This window comes from Nelumbo lutea, chromosome 8 (assembly GCF_056320005.1).
Source record: "Nelumbo lutea isolate HS-2025 chromosome 8, American lotus-T2T, whole genome shotgun sequence".
NCBI classification, from domain to species: Eukaryota; Viridiplantae; Streptophyta; class Magnoliopsida; order Proteales; family Nelumbonaceae; genus Nelumbo; species Nelumbo lutea.
This window is the reverse complement of record NC_142691.1, coordinates 56,438,438-56,457,302: the sequence shown is the minus strand read 5'-3', so window position 1 is coordinate 56,457,302 and position 18,865 is coordinate 56,438,438. Positions and strand designations below refer to the sequence as shown.

At 39.1% G+C, this 18,865-nt stretch overlaps 1 protein-coding gene across 4 annotated transcripts in view; it reads right to left on the bottom strand.

The window, feature by feature from the left end:
• The window catches only part of LOC148844318 (transducin family protein / WD-40 repeat family protein), an 80,625-nt gene that overhangs the window by 18,088 nt on the left and 43,672 nt on the right, over positions 1 to 18,865 (bottom strand). For all 4 annotated transcript variants that reach the window (XR_016103661.1, XM_088959217.1, XM_088959220.1 and 1 more), the window contains exons 8-9: positions 11,894 to 11,976; positions 10,444 to 10,516 (exon numbers count right to left, since the gene is read on the bottom strand). Coding sequence is in view for 3 of the 4 variants with exons in the window: in XM_088959217.1 (XP_088815343.1) it covers positions 10,444 to 10,516; positions 11,894 to 11,976 (156 nt within the window). In the remaining variant the exon portion in view is untranslated. The remainder of the gene's footprint in view (positions 1 to 10,443; positions 10,517 to 11,893; positions 11,977 to 18,865) is intronic.

Genomic DNA, 18,865 nt, shown 5'->3' with positions numbered 1-18,865 from the left:
ATCTAAAATAATCTAATTTGATGTAAGATTGGTTATTGGAATTTATGGACTCCATTGGAAGCTCTTCTCCTAAGACCTAAATATACTAAAGATCTTATAAAAAACCTACCCAAATTAAAATTAATCTTTAAAGATACTACAATCTTCAATATTGACAATTTCCCAACTGGATGAAGTGTCCACATCAGACAGTGAGTGCTTAGAACTACATGGATCTTGGGGTGAACTCATAATGCAGGAAAACAAGTCTAGCAGATCTGTTCTAGTAATTTTTTACAGTAAAATTACCCAAACTGATTGGGAAATTCAAGAGAAACAGAGAAAATATAGTGTTGGAAAAAACAGCATTCTTAAGCTTGCAGTAATAGAATATCCTTCTTTTTCTCCTCTTAACAGCAGCTAAGAATGTTCTTATATAGGCATTCAGTTTAGGTCTGCAGCCAATAGAAAAACCTTAAATTACAAAAACACCCATGTCCCAAAATAATAAGTCCCATCCTAACAGTAAAAATCCACTAGAAATCAATAACCGACTAAGAAACAACCTAGGAAATCATCAAAACAAAATCAGACACAAGACTGATTCACTTTCTTGTTCCTTTTAGATTTGTCACATGTGCAGTAGCCTCTACATCAGTCCTCCACTTGAAGAAGACTCACCCATGAGCCTTATTTGGAGATGGGTGGATGGTACTCAAAGATATCAGCAACATCGAAAGTTCTAGATGTATTCATGGGAGTAGGAAGGTCTACAACATAGGCATTGGCATTAATCTTCTTCACAATCTTGTAGGGTCCAATCTTCTTTGGTTGCAACTTGTTGCATTGCCCTGTGGGCAACTGGTCCTTCCTTAAAAAAATACCATTACTCCATCCCCTTCTTGGAAAATTTCTGGTCGCCTATGCTGGTCAGCTGCTTCCTTATACATGGCATTGGCCTTTTCTAGGTGCTTCTATATTTCCTCATAAATAGATAAGATCTTGTCAGCAAAGTGCTCCGTTTCAACACTATATCCCAGCAATTTTTGAAGCGGCACCAAGTCTAAAGTATGTCTAGGAGTGCAGCCAAACTCTGCTTATGCAAGAGCCAAATCCGTTTGTTTAGGCTTCCCACAGGATAGACTGTGTATCATATTGTCAAAAGTCCCATTCACCACCTCATCATTCTTTGCTGTAAGGCTGGAACAGCACATGGGCTAGTTTGCACCACTCTTTTCCTTAGAAGTTCATCCACTTGCCCTTGGAGTATCTCATGCTCCTTGGGACTCACTCTTCAAATAAGGGTTTCACAACATTGGGCACACCAATAGGTGGGAGACCTTCACCCTCGGCAACAATAGCATAGATCTACCTAGTCTCCTTAGATTCCTCCATGAATCCATGGCAACAGCAGGCCACCTTGCACTGTTGTGAAACCTTTTTCTAGCTGAATCTTCTTCACCCAACCAGCAATGAAAGGATCAGTGCTAGGTCTGGTTGGCAAGCCAAACGCTCTACAATTGATTTGGCAAGGCATTTACTTCTGCTCCACTATCAATGATTAGGTTACACAGCATATCTTTTATTCTACACCATGTCTTGAAGATTTTCTTCTCTTCTGTATCAAGTATGGGTTGCGTGGCTACATGAAGAATACACTTGACCAGACCAAAAGATCTCTTTTCTTTTGGGAAAAGCCAAATGAACATCATCTCCTAAAACGCATTCATTATCAACAATGGCTAAACAGGGGGTGGGAAGGAATCACTTGTTTGGGGCTGTTTTGTAATCATTTGTTCTAATTATGGAAGGAATCAATTCTTTTGTACATCTCTTTTTAATTTAATAAATCAGTTTCAGTTATTCATCAATAAATAAATAAAAAATCTGTGTTGTCTTCAACCTGTTCAATCATAATTATTCCTCCCATTCATGGTTGTGAGCAAGGGCTAGAAGTGTGATCACTTCCCCCACACCTATAGCATTTATTCCCCACAGATAGGCATAGGGATTGTTGTTTCTAGGCTGATTACCTTGCTGGACAGGTTGACTTTGTACTGTTCAAGGCTGAATTCTGGTATTCCCTTGCAACCTCTTTGTCCTCCTCAACAGTAGTCTCAACTCTAGATGTCTAAGCCAAGTAGTCTCTTCCCAAAGTTTGGTGTCCAATTGGATATTGTTCAATATGTCTTTCAGCCTTTATATCATTCAAATCCCACACAACTTGGGCTGCAACTCTTTCATGTATGCTTGTTTTGAGACCCTCAATAAGTTGAGCAGCCTTTTGTGATGGAGTTTCAGCCAACTCATTACTTCCAAACCCCATTTGTACCTTGCACACAATACTGGTACTATTGGAACAAGTATTAGTCATAATCATGTGGAAGGAATTGAACCCTAAGCCACTGCTTTATTTGGCCATGTCTTAATAGGTTGCTTTCCAGCTCTAACTCTCTCCATCTGAATTTGACCCCGCCAAGCAGCAGCTCCACCTTTCAGCTTATAAGAGACCAATTTCACCTTAATTCCTGCTGTCTCTGCAAAATCAAAGAATTTCTCCACCTCACAAATCCAATCTAGGAAATCTTCAATATGCAACTGTCGGTTGAAAGTCACCAACTCAATCTTCATCTTGTAATCCCTCTCACCATAACTTCTTCTTCTGGATGATATCTAGCATCAAGTGGCCTTCCCATACCCTGATTTTCATCTTCAAAATCTCCCTCTTCATCACTAAAATCAAAGGCTGTTGCTAGGGCTTGTAAACATGGTTGTTCTTGGGGCTGGACCACCACTTGTGGCTGAAACTAGATCAACTCTCCTTGCTGGTACAGAAGTGATACCCCTAGTTTCTTCTTGCATTGGGGCAGTACTTGGCAGCTGAAGATTGGTCCTAGTGATTGCTTCAGTCAACTACCTAATAGTAGCTTCTAAACCTTGAAAGGATGCAGCTTGTTGCTGCTGTAACTCTCTAATAGATGAGAGAATCTCGGATCCATCATTGGAAGCACTGTTATAACCCATGCCTGAGAGAATGAAAATAGGGTAAACACCCAAACTGACTGAGAAAGAATGAAAATAGAGTAAAGAAAGGAAAAAACAACTTTCTTAAGCTTGAATTAATAAAATAATCTTCTTTTTCCCCTCTGTAAAGCAGCTAATAATGTTCTTATATAGGTGTTCTGTTTAGGTCGGCAGCCAATAAAAACCCTAAAATTACAAAAACACCCTTGCCCCAAAATAAAAAGAAAATCCAAAAATAACTTTATCTAATAGCTATATACCCTATAAGACTCTTCGTAAGAGTAATAATTCACTAGAAATCATTAAGTGACTGAGAAACAACCTAGGAAATCGTCAAAACAAAAAAAAAGCAAAATTCAGGGCCTCAACCTTACGACTGCTTCACCTTCTTGTTCATTTTAGATTTTTAATGTGTTTCTTCATAATTAAGTGCAGCAGCCTCAACAAAAATTCACTTTATGTTCGAAACTTTCAAAACATAGTATTTTATTAGTAAAAAGGCCATTACCCAATGTGGGGTCTTGGAAGGAATAGACTGAATACAAATCTAACATTCAGCACTCATAACGAGGGGAGTTTGGAGGCAACTAGGGTGTTGTGAGCATTGCAGAATGGTTGCAGGGTTCCGGCTCTTTCAGATGCTGCAAGGATTGAAGAGTGGAAAAGAGAAAGAAGAGGAGATGGGAGGAAAAAGAAGAAGGTACAAGGGAAGGGAGTGTGTTAAAAGGAGGAGCTAGGGGGCAGCTGAAAGGGTTGAAGAGGAAAGTCTGGAGTTTGTTTGCGACCAGGAGAATGTTGGTAAAGTGGAAGAGAGTAGTGCAGCAGGAAACTAAGAGGAGTTTTCAAAAGCTGAAGTGGTTGTTGGCAGGTTAGGAGTCGATCTGGGTTGGAAAAGGAGTGTGATTTCAGATGGCTTCATGGGTGAGATGGAAGTGCCAAAGAAAGCCTGAGCTGCAAATAATTTCCAAATAGTGCATGTTACAAATTCAAGATTGAACAGGGGTCTGGTTGGGGCTGGTCTAACAAACAAATTCAAAGAAGTCTACAAGAAAAAGGGAAGAAAAAGGACAAAAGAGAACGAAATTCAAGGTTCCAACTTCCAATCAAGGACAGTCAAGAGAAGGGGCTCCAAGTTTCAAAGGATGGTTGGGGGGTGTCCCATTCAGTTGGGATTCCTGAGAAAAGGGTAGGGCTAATTGTTGGGTCAGAGGGTACTGAAGAGGGGGGAGGTTTGGAAGAAATGAAATTTGATGAGTATGCCAGTCACCAAGGGAGAAAAGGGAGGTGCAGTGGAGATCGAGAGTTTAGCTGTTAGAGATGTCAAAGCTGGCAAGAGTTCAGGTTTGTCATTTTGGGGAGGTGAGAAGTTTGCTAAAGGTGCATTTGAAACTTTCAAAACATGTAAGGTGGACATGCTAAAGAAATACATAATAGGGGAAGAAGGAGAGGCATGGAATGAGGAAGAAGATGGTCAAGAAGAAGCCTTTGAAATAAGAGATTAAAGGTGGGGAGCTCATATTGGGTTTCTTCTGCAAGGTCGGGGTTTCGGATTAGGAGTTTGTTTTTCTGCAGATCTTTGGAGTGTGTGTTTCTCTCTTTATTTTTTCATTCTTTTGATCCACTGTAATTGGGCAGTGTTGCTCCAGGTGTTAGCTCAACACCTGCTTCTGATTGTATTCACCTTTTATTTAATGAATTTTTCATTTTACTCTTTAAAAACGGAACAGATAGCATCAAGACTCTCTTGAAAATGCAAGTCACACCTAAATGCGACATCCAACTCCAATCCAGAAACAAAACAATTGGATAATAGAGATATGAAAGATTTGACAATAGAGAGTAAAGGGAACCCACAATGTATATGGTTTGGGTCACTGAAAGATATGACATATTAAAAGCAAGGAGCACAACTAAATTGCAAGGGCATATCAAAAAAAACAGGAAAAAATAAATAAATTGCAAGGGCTTCATAGAACCTCAGGTGCAAGGCTAAATGAAAGGTGTGTGCCTGAATAAACTGCTGCACCACTTATGTATAAAAGATATGGAAAAAAATAAAAAACAAAAAATAAAACTTAACATACAAGAATATGCAGGTCTAAACTCTTAAAGGAATAAAATTGTTCCTAAAAACCTATTAGCTTATTTTCTTAGTGCACCATATTTTCTTAGAGAGGTTCGAGATGCTACCTCTCTATAAAAAGCAAAGAAAAATTACAACTGAGCCCAAAACAAATTATCCTTATTCAACCCATACTTAGACAATGCATCCGCCATCCCGTTTGCTGATCTCCTCACCCATTGTATCCTGAGATTCATGATTCTATTGAATCACTTAAACTTCTTCATTTCATTCCTGTAGCACCAGATTATAGAGTCTGGGTCATTTAGCCACCTCACCGCCACTTTTGAATCCCTTCTATTACCACATTTGCTAGCTGTAGCTCATTTGCAATCTGCACTATTTGTACTGCTGCAAGCAACTCTGCTTTGAGAGAGTCACCAAACCCATGGGACCTGAGAATAAAGCTACAGTCTGACCTTCTGAATCTCTCAATACCCCTCCAATACCTGATGGGCCTGGATTACCTTGACACTCCCGTCAAAGTTCAGTTTCACAAAACCTTCAGTTGGAGGTATCCGATGCATCTCCACACTTTCCTTTCTAGAGAAACTTCTGGCAATTGCATTCCTGCTCCTCCAAGCATCATCAAAGGAGAATTGGGAGAAAAATTTCAGAGCCTTTATCCAATGGATCACCAATACCAATACACAATACCTAACAGCTTCTTTGCTCCTCTCTTTTTCTAAAAATATTCTAGCATTCCTCTCTTCCCAAATAGTCCACACCAAGGCTGCTCTAACATCTTCACATTGTCCATCCCCCCTTTTTTGGCAGCATAAACATGGAAGGATTGAAAAGCATGTTGACCTCCGATGGTGAAGTCCACCTACACCCAAACAAAGAGAAAAGCCAAAGCCAAATCTCTGCATCAAAGGGACAAGAGATCAGCAAGTGAATAGCAACTCTCAGTATTGGAGTTACATAAGATAAACCAGTTAGGAGAGAGACAAGAATTAGGCCTACTCTTTTGTAACATACCCAAGGTGTTAATCTTCCCATGTACTACTTCCCAACACAAAGCTCCTACTTTAGGTGGAATGGATCTACACCAGAACTCTTTAAAGGGAAAAGAAGGATGACCCGACGGAATGCAAAGAGTCTTGAACAAAGAAGCACAGGAGAACAGACCCTTGGGGTGGGGAGTCCACACACGCTTACCAGACTTCTCAGGGTCCAAACTAACATGTTGAGGGATTCGTAACAAATCTGAGCAAGCTGAGATCACACCATCTCTTAGACCTCTGGGGAAACCAAAATCCCAATTGAGGCCCACAGGGAGTATTGGAAGAACAATAGAATTCGAAACACACTCTTTTTATACAAGGAAACTGAATATAAAGAAGAAGAAAAAAACACTCTTTCAACGGACAAGATCCGATCCATGTAACCTCCCAAATTTTAACAGAGATCCCAAAGCAAACATCATACCTGATAGACCGACGTAAAAGAGGCAAGGTGTGGTGGATGGATTTCCATGGAGAGGTCAGTGTAGCCCTGTTAGATACTCCTACATCCAAACCATTTAACCTCCCATGTATGCTAGCAATGACTTCATGCCACAATCTATCCCTTTTCTTCGGCCACCTCCATACACAACCTCCCGTTTAACCAAATGATCCTTCTACCTATCACCCGGATCCCAAAGGAAATCTCTCATGATTTTTCTATTTTTTTGCCTCCTTTTGGGGAATCCTAAAAACTGACAAAATATAAATTGGTAGGTTGGCAAGAGTGGATTTGATCAAAGTAATTCTTCCGCTCAATGATACATAATTTCTCTTCCTAGCAGCCAGCTTCTTTGCACACCTTTTGACAACTGGATTCCAGAATCTGCTTTCTCTAGGGTTTGCTCCTAAAGGAAGGCCAAGGTAGGTCAAGGGCCAACTAGCTATGGAGCACTCTATGATGTCGGCAACAGAGTTTGTTCCCCTTCCTCCAAGTTGATCCCCGCTACACAGCTTTTCTTAAGGTTGAATTTCAGGTTAGAAACTAGCCCAAACTTCCTCACCACCTCCTTTAGGTTCCTCGCTACACCTTGCCCCCTCCCCCTTCAAAGATAATTGAAAGATAATTTTATCAACAAAAGATGAGAGCTCTTACCAGCAACCCAAAGAGAGGCACGAGGTGCGACTTTCCTTGAAGTATGAAGATTACATCAAAGCACTAGAAGAAGTACATAACAAAGTATCCCAGTACAGATGTTCCCTCATAACCCCTTGTTTGACAAGATAATCAGCCAAAGTGTTTGCTGATATGCCCACCCCATCTAAGCTAACATTCATGTTCCTTGTACTAGCTAGCTTTCTTTAGGATGTCCTTGTAGCACCAAATGACAATGTCTAAATCTGTTAACCAACCCACAACAACTTTAGAGTCTCCTCATTTAGTAAGTTCTCCACACCAGATTGATTTGCAATCTGAATACCTTGTAAAGCAGCTAGTAACTCCCCTCTCTTATACCCCCTCATAACCCCTTGTTTGACAAGATAAGGACTTGAAAAAAAAAAGAGGCACAAGTAAAGGAACCTTTTGGATGGGGGGCCCAAATCCCCTTGTCTAGCTTTACAAGATCCAAGCAGACATTAACAAGAACAAGAAAGAAATCGGAAACACAGCCAACTTCATCATCCCTTAAACCCCTACAGAAGCCAAAGTTCCAACTTAAGGAAAGAGGGGGTATAATAGAGGGGAGAAAATTAAAAACAATTTCATGCTTAAACAAAGAGATTGCTTGAAAGGGAAAAAAATTTCTTAGCACAAACACTACCATACCTGACAAAATTAATAAATTGAGGAGAGATATTGTGGATTGCCTTCTAGGGAGTAGCCAAGCTATAATGACATGATACACCAACATCCCAACCATTTTCCAAGCAACCTTCAATACTGGCTATCACCTCGTGCCACAACCACTTTTTTTCCAAAGACCATCTCCACAACCACTTACCTAGCATAGCTATATTCTTGAAAACCAAATTTCCTATCCCCAAACCACCTTCTTCCTTACTCCTACACACTATCTCCCACCTTATTAAGTGATCCTTTTTCTCTTCTCCTAGCTCCCAAAGAAGGTTGTACCCTTGTAGGTCCCAATCCTACAATTAACTGCTTAAACTTTAAACATCACAAGTACAACATACAATATAGTAAATTTCCTATTCAACATCAAATTCAAAGTTAGTTCATCAAAATCTAGGAACACGCCAGATAAGGTGCACTAAGTTCAACCTAGGGCTCCCCATAAAAAAGCCTTGCCTATGAGCCTATGTGCACTATCTAGAAAACTGTTTAAAAGAAAAACTAGATTGAGCTGACTGAAGCAATCATGCTCTATAGAATTGTGTTACTTGGGTGTACTTGGATTTTTTTTTTTTGAAAGAAGTTAACTGGTTTCATTAGAGGAAAGAAGGGTAAGTTTCTTTTTGCCTATGTGCCTATGTGCACTATCTACAAAACAGGGGCCAGACCCCTGAGAATGTGTAATTCTCATCTGGAACAACAAAATCAACAATAAATCATCTGGAATGACAAAATTGTATCAAAATTTGATAAAATAAATACTACCGGAAAAGTACACAAAAAGAAACCTGATATTCCTTCTACATGTAAAACATAAGAGATGTAAAACTAAAAGAAAGCAATTGGTGCACTTTTCTAAACCATAAGCTAAAAGATGGGAAGGTAAGTTTCTTTTTAGTTTTTCAATATATATTTCTTATAATGGATGGGGAGGGCAGAATGGTGGCACTATATTCTGGTCCCATAAGAGTGGGAGACTCTCTGAGAGCTGAAATTTTGCCAAGAAATGGGGATTTCAGAACTTTGAAGATGAAGGGGATTCTGAACTGTTAATAGGGTGGCTGCAGACAAAATGTCTGGGTGTATGGACTTTTAGACAACAAATAAGGGAAATAATTTGCTTGGCAAGGGATGTTGAGGTAATATTCAAATGGGTAAGGAGGTCAGCCAACTCTGTGGCAGATAGTTTGGCAAAGCAGGGGACCTTCAGGGAAATTTTCTTTTGGGCCGAATTGTAATTCTTAATGCTGATTGGGGTCAACACTCAGATTTTGAGTGGTTGATAGTGTATGATGTTATAATTGAGATCTTTAATAAAAGTTACCATTTCCAATCAATAATATATATATATATATATCTTTAATGAAAGTTACCATTTCCAATCAAATATATATATATACTCTTATAATCACTACATATGAATCTACAAGATCATACGGAACTCAAAATCAATCATCTGGAATGATAAAATCGTTATGAACACTTACAAAATAAATACTACCAGAAAAAGAAAACAAAAAGAAACCCGATATTCCTTCTACACATAAAACATAAGAGATGTGCAACTAAAACAAAGTAATTGGTAAACATTTATTTTATCAATAACAACAATTTCATTAATCAATCAATATGAGCAGTAAGGTACAAAGAAGTGGAGCTAAACTTTCTCAACTCCCTCTACTGAGGCTAGAGCCCCCATAAAAAACTGAAGTTACAACTGAGCCCATAAAATAGATTCCTTATCCACCCCTTGCTTAGTTAACCCATCAGCAAAGGAGTTAGCAGATCTCTTCGCCCAGCTGAGTTTGATATCCATGTCCTTAACCATACACCTTTACTTTTTCCTTTCATTGCTGTAAGCCCATAACCCAGCCTTGTCTTCTTTCAGCCACCCTACCACCACCTCCAAGTCCCCTTCAATTACAAGTCTTCTAATGTTCATTTCTTTAGCAATTTGGACACCTTCCACAACAGCATAGATTTCTCTCTGAGAGAATCACCCATCCCAAATGGACCTGAGAACAAGGCAGAAACAATCCCATTCACATCCCTAAACACAGCTCCAATACCTGACAGCCCCGGGTTCCCTCTACTACAACCATCAAAGTTCAGTTTTATAAAACCAGAGGGAAGGGGAATCCAGGACAAACACTGGCCTGTTTTGACCTGGGTACACTTAGTAACTGGTGCACTTTTACAAACTATAAGCTAAAAGATGAAAAGACAGGTTCCTTAGCTTTTCAATTTGTGATTCTTATAATCACTATATATGAAACTGTTGGTTTTTTCTCCCCCTACGCCCTCCCTCTCACACACATATAACATACACATACACATGGCATTAGTAGATTTGACCCAGACAGTTAGTTAAACAGGGGATCATGATCCTGTCACTTTTCCAGGTTATCATCTCATTTCCGATAACTACGATAAGAAGCAAAAAAATGATAATGCAGTAAGGGCATAAACATTTGAAGAAAGCACAACTTAATCTTTCTGCACAAATAATGTCAGACCTGGATAACAGAGAATAGGCGAAAGGCACGGTCCTGACCGGCAGACAAAATGTGTCTTCCATTGGCATAGAACCTGAAAGGATTATAGACAACTTAAGACCAAAAGGAACCTTCAATTCAAAAACTGACATAATAAGCAGGAAAAGAAGGAGAGACTAAATTTTTCATGCAATAAACATATAAAGGTGGCATAACATGCCATAAGGGAGAGAGACCTCAAAGTTAATAAATTTAAGTCTTCAATTCACAAATTGCTTATCATGGGCATGACTTGTTTACACTTGACAATGCACACCACTACCACTTGTCAATATAAAGGTTGGGAAACTAAGGGGTATCAACAATTCTTCTCTTTAAGGGTATCAAAGAAACATCCCATTTTTCACAACCATTCAATAGCTTGGGAGGTAGGTTAATGCACTGGCTCATACATAGCTAAGCAAGGGGTATCAAAGATTCAAGCGAACATTTTTTTATCAGCAGATTCAAGGGAACACTTGTTTTGGGCTCGGCTGTAATTTGCACTCTCTTTTATTTTGGAAGAGGTTGCATCTTGCACCTCTTTCCAAGGGATGCTTGTATATTATGTACCTATCGAAGTATATTAATACATGTTATTATTTATCAAAAAAATGATTAAATTAAACACAACAGTGGTTTTGTCTTTTAAAGCATGTAATGTTTGAATAGTAGTTAGGAGTGTGATCCTTTTTTAAGAAAAGATTACATCCAAATCACTCATCTGGAAAAAAAAGTCCTGAGATTTATATGGACCATTTACAGAAATTAGTTGTCCAGTACTTTGTTAAGAGATTATCAAAGTATATCTGTTCATCAGGAAGTACAAATCTAATCAAAATGTAGGAACTGTTGGAAGGGGAATTTTCTCGAATGATTACAATGAAAAAGATAAGGACTCTTTTTGCATGTGGAAGTGCCATGAAAAAGATGTGCAACTGTTAGTTCATAGAGCAGCAGAGTTCACTTGGTCATACTCTTTTTGCATTGTTCTGATTGAACACATGGGAATTTTCTCTTTGGCTTCCTTTCTCTGCTGAAAGGATCGATTTTATGTAGTACTATTATTTTTGCAATCTTTAGCACATTCGCATGAGCAAAATAGGAGAATATTTCAAAGGACAAGGAATGGTTACAAAATGTTTAAGGAAAAGGCACATCCTATATTTGAAGACATCAACAAAAGTTTGGTGGAATATAGTTCTAATTTCATTGTTGATTGAGCTTTTATCTTGGTCTTATGGTGGTTTGTTTGGAGTGCCATTGGAGGGGTTGCCACCTGGTTCTTATTACAGACACTCCCTCGCCCCCCCCCCAGAAAAAAAATAAATAAATAAACGATGCACCCTATGCCATGACTTATTAAAATACTAAAGAAAATTTCCATGAACAATTATGAAGGCATAATTAATCTTTCAATGCAAGTTATTACCTTATGCAAAGTGGTGGAGCACTGTGCCCACTTCGGAAGCGCAAAAGCCGAGCATCACCATCACTTGTGTCAAAGATCCACATCTGTTACAATGTTGAAAAATGTTAGTCGACTAAAGAGGGATATTTTGGTCTTTTCCCCTAAGTAAGTTGTTAGCTGTATGTCTCCTCATATGCAGGGGCATTTCAGTCTTAGTACTTTTATTTTGTCATGTTTAAGCATATGGTCGACCGGGTTAGATGAATAGTCCTTTCTCTCTCTTCTCTCAGTTCGGCTGAAAAGCACTAACATGGTATCAGAGCGCCATTGGCAGCAATCAATTACAGCTTCCGCAACTAACATTTCTCAGTTCTTTTTATTCGTTTTTTTTTCTGGTGCGAGAAATCTGGGGTTGAAGACTGCAGCACAACCCAGATTCCTGCAGCAACCTCTAGGGTTTCATAGGCTTGGTGACAAGGAAGAGTACAACAGTCGAGTGAACAGAAAAAAAAAAAGGTTTTTTTTGTGTGTACTGCTATCACCATGCGTGTGACAGCTATGGTGGTCGAGTAGGTGCAGTCGTGGTGGTCTGAATCCTCTAATGAGCAGTTTCAAGAGGGATTCTTTGTGGTTTTAAATCTGCCTGTTAGCAGTACAGTGGTGTTTGAAGTGGCAGAATGTATGCTAGGCAAGTAAGTAGTGATTGCAAGTGTGCTTGTGTGGTAGTTGACGAACAGTAGTGCAGTGGTTGGAACTGTTTTTTTTTTGTGTGCGTGTGACGAGCAAAACCGACTTTGTAGACTGAAATGGCTCCGATGGATGATGCGAGTGGTGACCAGAAATCGAGTGTCATGATCTCCTCTGATTTTTTAAATGTCCAAATAACCTCCATCAAACTTATGGTGAAAACTATGTTCCATGGGCCAAGTCGGTGGAGGTGTTTCTGAAGGCTAAGAAGAAAGTGAAAAATGTATGGGAGGAGAAACCTAGTACTGAATCCCCGGGTTTTTGTGATTGGGAGAAAGAGAATGCTCAAATTATGACGTGGTTGTGGAACAGTATGGAGCCTAGAATCAGTTTTAATTTCATGTTTTTACATACAACAAGGGATATATGGGAACATCCCAAGAAACTGTATTCTAGACAAGACAACACCACAAGGGTTTAACAGCTTTATCAGGAATACTTCAGTTTGTAGCAGAGAAATCAGACTCTTGAAGAATATTATGCTAGTATGAGAAATCTTCGGAATGAATTTAATGACTATCCTCCCTTGACTCTAGACGTCAAAGTTCTGCAGCAACAAAGGGAACAACTAGATGTTACTCGATTCTTGGTGGGACTGAAATCAAAATATGAACCCGTCAGAGCACAGATATTGGGAGGGTCTGCTCTCCCTACTCTAGAACAAGTGTTTGCACGTCTCCGTAGTATATCTCTCACCCCCACAGAGTGTAACATACCTTCTGACAGATCAGCACTTGTTGGCAATCAAGGTGGTTCTTATGAGCACAGAGGAGGTGGTCATACAGTTAAGGGAGTCCGTGGTTAACCCTATGGGTGGTCGTGATAGTGGAGGAGGTCGTAATTCAAGGGGAGACCGTGGCATAGGAAGGGGGAGCACTACTAGAAAATGCACACATTGTGGGAGAGAAGGTCACAGTTAACTTCTACTATGATTTGCATGGTCCACCATCAACATGGGCTAATCATGCCGTTGTTGGTGGTAGTGAAGTCAGTGATATTCAACCAGTTGATCCAGCACCCTCTACGGTCACTACTTCTGGGAAGGAGATGATGAGTAATCCAAGAGAGGAGTATGAGAGATTTCTTTAGGCCACCCCACATTAGAATACTGCCACCCTTGCTCTTTCAGGTATATCTTGCCTAGCATCCAAATCTTCACCCTGGATAATTGACTCTGGAGCCTCTGATCACATGACTGGGACTCCATGTGTATTTTCCTCCCTTTCTCAAACCTCTACATCAAATAATGTTATCCTTGCCAATGGATCTACTTCCACCATCTTTGGTGTTGGTAATATTAACACAGCATCTCTTTCATTGACTTCTGTTTTATACATTTCCAAGTTTCCTTTTAATCTTATGTCTGTTAGTAAACTAATCAAATCCCTCAATTGTTCTATCACATTTTACCCTTCCTCCTGTGTTTTTCAGGATCTAACGACGGGGAAGAAGGCTGGTGGAGGGCATGAAGCTGGCAGATTGTATTATCTTGACGATGGTGGATCTACGGTTGCACTTCAAACCTATTTGACTCCTCTTCAATGGTATTGTAGACTCGGCCATCCATCTCTTAAAGCTCTCAAGCTTCTTGTTCTGTCATTGAGTCGTCTATCATCTTTGCAATGTGAGTCGTGTCAATATGGGAAACACCATTGGGTTTCCTACAGTCCTAGAGTTGATAGTCGTACGTTGAGTCCTTTTGATTTAGTTCATTCAAATGTTTGGGGTCCAATCAGAATTGAGTCTTATAATGGTTAGAAATATTTTGTTATCTTTGTTGATGACTATTCAAGAATGACACAGCTTTATTTAATGAAAGAAAAAAGTGAATCATTTTCCATTTTCCAAAAGTTTCATGCTGAAGTGCATACACAATTTCGTGTTTCACTTGAAATTCTTCGTTCCGACAATGGCAGAGAGTATTTTCTTTCTTCATTTCAGCAATACTTGGAACAACATAGTATTATTCACCAGACATCTTGTGCCCACACCCCTCAACAAAATGGGGTGGCTGAGAGGAAGAACCAACATCTACTTAAAACAGCTCGGTCTCTCCATCATATGAATGTTCCTAAACATTTCTGGAGTGATGCAGTCCTGACTGCTTGTTTTCTTAATAATCGCATCCCTCATTTATTCTGGATGGTCGTTCTCTGTTCTCTATCTTATTTCCCACATTGTCTCCATATAATTTGACTCCCAGGATATTTGGGTGTATGTGCTTTGTTTAGAATCTTGGTCCTAGGCTAGACAAGTTGGATGCTCATTCCATTAAATGTATCTTCCTTGGCTACTCTACCCAAAAAGGGTATAAATGCTACAACCCTATTATTTGAAAATCCTTTTGTGTGTCCTGATGTTACATTTTTCGAATCGGTACCATACTTCTTTACTTCTGATATCCCTTCTCTTATAGAGGTTCCTCTTCCTCTTCCGATTGATAATTCCATCCCGGTGGTTCCCATTATGCATGAGTCTACACCTTCCCCAATGCAAGAACGTACTGAAAGACCACCAATCCATCAAGTGTATACTCATCAATAGATGCCAACACCTCCACCACCTTCTACTCTGGCGGTTGATCCAACTCTTTCCACAACTAAATTGCCTTCTGATATTGACCTTCCTATTGCATTGCGGAAAGGTAAACGTAGTTGCATACTACATCCTATATCCAAATATGTTTTTGTATCTCACCTTTCTACTTCCCATCATGAGTTTATGACCCTGTTGTCCTCTGTATCCACACCTAAGGATATTCAAGAGGCTCTTACCTCACCAGGGTGGCGAAAAGCTATGGAAAAGGAACTCTCTACTCTTCATCACAATCATACATGGGAACTCACCAATCTTCCCCTTTATGGTGTAGACTATGTCAAAACCTTTTCTCCAGTTTCAAAGATTGGCTCAGTACATGTGCTGATTTCCTTAGTTGGACTACAAGATTGGCCTCTCTTTTAGTTTGATATTGAAAATGCCTTTCTCCATAGTGATCTTCTAAAGAAAGTGTACATGGAACAACCACAAGTGTACATGGAGCAACCACCAGGATTTGTTGCTAAAGGAGAGGATGATAAGGTGTGTAAGCTCAAGAAGGCGATCTATGGGCTCAAAAAATCTCCCCGTGCTTGGTTTGGAAAATTCAGTGAAGTGGTAAATGAGTTTGGAATTAGACAATGTCAAGTTGACCATTCAATATTTAGCTATGACTCCGTGACCGGGAAAATCTTGCTAGTAGTGTATGTGGATGACAAAGTCATAACTGACAATGATAGAGTTGGGATTGATAGATTGAAGCCATTCCTACAAAATCATTTTCAGACAAAAGATCTTGGAAATTTGAAGTATTTTCTAGGTATAGAAGTTGCTAGATCAAAGGAAGGCATCAACCTCTATCAGCAAAAATATGTTCTTGACCTGTTGGAAGAAACAGGGTTGCTAGGTGCTAAACCAACTGAAACTCCCATGGAACTGAATGTGAAGTTGGGAAGTGACACAGATGAATTGTTTGATAATCCTGGAAGGTATAGAAGGCTAGTGAGAAAACTGAATTATCTAACTAACACTAGGCCTGACATCTCTTTTGTTGTCAGTGTGGTAAGCTAGTTTATGAAGAATCCTTGAGTGCCTCACTGGGATGCAATTCTTAGAATTGTGTCGTATTTGAAGGGGGTCCCAGGTCGTGGGTTACTATTCAAGCCAAGAGGTGATCTTGAAGTAGTTGGATACACCGACGCAGACTAGGTTGGCTCTGTATCAGACGGGAGACCCACTATAGATTATTATACCTTTCTGGAAGGAAATCTAGTGACATGGAAGAGCAAGAAGTAGATTGTTGTAGCAAGGAGCAGTGCAAAAGCATAATACATGGTCATGGCACATACTACATGTGAACTAGTATGGTTGAAGAATCTACTGCAGGAAATTAGGTTTTCAATAAACAAACCCATGAAGCTATACTGTGACAACCAGGCTGCAACTCACATCTCATCCAACCCAATTTTTCATGACCTTTGTAAGGGAAAAGGTCATCAATTGTGAGATAAGTACTAAGCATGGCGAACAGGTGATCAATGGGCAGATATGTTCACGAAAGAGTTGAGTTCAGGAAGAATGAGCTATATATGTAACAAACTGGGATTATATGATATATACTCTTCAGCTTGAGGGACAGTGTTAGAGTTGACCAAAGAGGGGCATTTTGGTCTTTTCCCCTAAGTAAGGTGTTAGTTGTATGTCTCCTCATATGCAGGGGTAATTCAGTCTTTGTATTTTTATTTTGTCAAGCTTAAGCATATGGTCGACTGGGTTAGATGAATAGTCTTCTTAGTTCGATACTATTCTTCCTCTTCTTCTTCTTCTCTCCTTTCTCTCTCTTTTCTCAGTTCGGTTCAACAACACTAACAAAAAAGAATAGTAGATTAAAGGCAAAATGAAACAACACATCAACAACTCAGTGAGGCACCTTTTCGCCTAGTTATTAATGAAAAGAAAATGGAGGAAAATAATTTTTAAAAAAATATAGGGACCGAGCCCATGCTTATGTCCTAGGAAAAGAAGAGAATAGGTGGAAGAAGAATGCATTGACTGGACAAATTTTCCATTCTTCCTTGTTGTTGGTTCAGGTTTTGTCGTCTTGGAGGGTTCAAACCAACAAGTGTGTTGATTGAACCCTAACAAATAAGAAAATAATAAAAAGAAACTAGTAAAATAAACAGACAATGAATATTTTTAGTTTAATAATGTCCATTTTATATTATTATAATCTTAAAAAATTAGGAATATAAAAGTATTGCATAGTGCTATGCACAAATTAGCTTGCTGCTTAAGCAATGTAACAGTCTGTTGGCACCTTGTTGCTAGGCAGCACCTTGACAAAACATGATCAACATATCCCCAAAATCAACAACCAAAGCCTCAATTTTTGTTCACTTAACAATGTCAATCAGATTTGTGATGAAAATCCAAAAAAAAAAATTATAAGCAATGCAGAGATAACATAAATATCATCCTATACATATAACAATATATCAAGACAAGCAGTGCTGTTTTTTACCAAAGATTGTTCAGACCTGTAATCCAGCATATGTGAAATGTGGGTGAAAGGAAACAAGTATACCTTTGAGGCTAAGTTATGCACCATACCATCTCTGCATCATGGAGTCATGGTTCCCAATATCAGCAAGATTTAGTGAAATTTCCCTGAAATTTCCTCATTTTGCTAGGTGGCAATATGTTCCTAATATGTCTAACATTTATATTTCATTGATCTACTATACATTTAAGATTTAAAATTTTAGAATATCATTAAAAACTTTTCAATATTTCATTAAAATAATCATATTTTTTAAACGTTTTCTAAAAGAACAAATAGGTATTCAGTGATTATTGGCTTACCATTTTGACATTCAATTAATATGTCACTACAATTCAAAAGAAAGAAAAAAGGCACCTAACTACAAAAGAGAATTCTCAATCTAATCAGAATGTATAGCAGTGTTTTAAAAGGTGCGACTGAGGCGCAAGGCGAAGCGTTTTTGAGAGTAGGCGCCCCACATGGGTCAAGGCGCCTACACTTTAATAAGGTGCTCGCCTCTGCGCCTAACGCGTGTGCCTCAGACCAGGCACCAGGTGGTCCAGGCGCGCGCCTATATTTGTTGCCTTTTGTTTTTAAATTTACTTTTATACTGACTTTTATAGATAGATTATAATGCTATGTGTATAGATTATTTCCTTTTATAGATAGATTATAATTCAAAAGAAAGTCACGACCCTCTTGAAAGGAAAAAAACTTGCCATGCAAGGTTTCTCAGACTCCCAGTATCAGTCGAAGTCTCAAGCCCTCAGCCCCCACATTCTTATTCCACTGACAAGGGGTTCCGCTCACCCCATTCTTCTTCTTTTCTTCTCCTTCTCCTCCTTCTCCTTCTCCTTCTTCTTCTTCTCCTCCTTCTTCTCCTCCTCCTTCTTCAGTTCTTCTTCTTGTTAACAGAAAAACAGGGGCTCCGCCCACTCTTGTTACTTGTTTTTTTCGTTGTCTTTCTTCTGAAACCTTCTCTTCTGAAATATTTTTACAGTAAAACAGGGGCTCCGCCCACCCCCTTCTTCTTCTTCTTTTCTTCTTCTCCTCCTCCTTTAGTTCTTCTTGTTCACAGAAAAATAGGAGCTAATAATTAAGTAATTAACTTTGTTTTTTGATATTTTCCTGATTTCTTAGAATTTCTACATGCTTTTTTCTAATTTTTT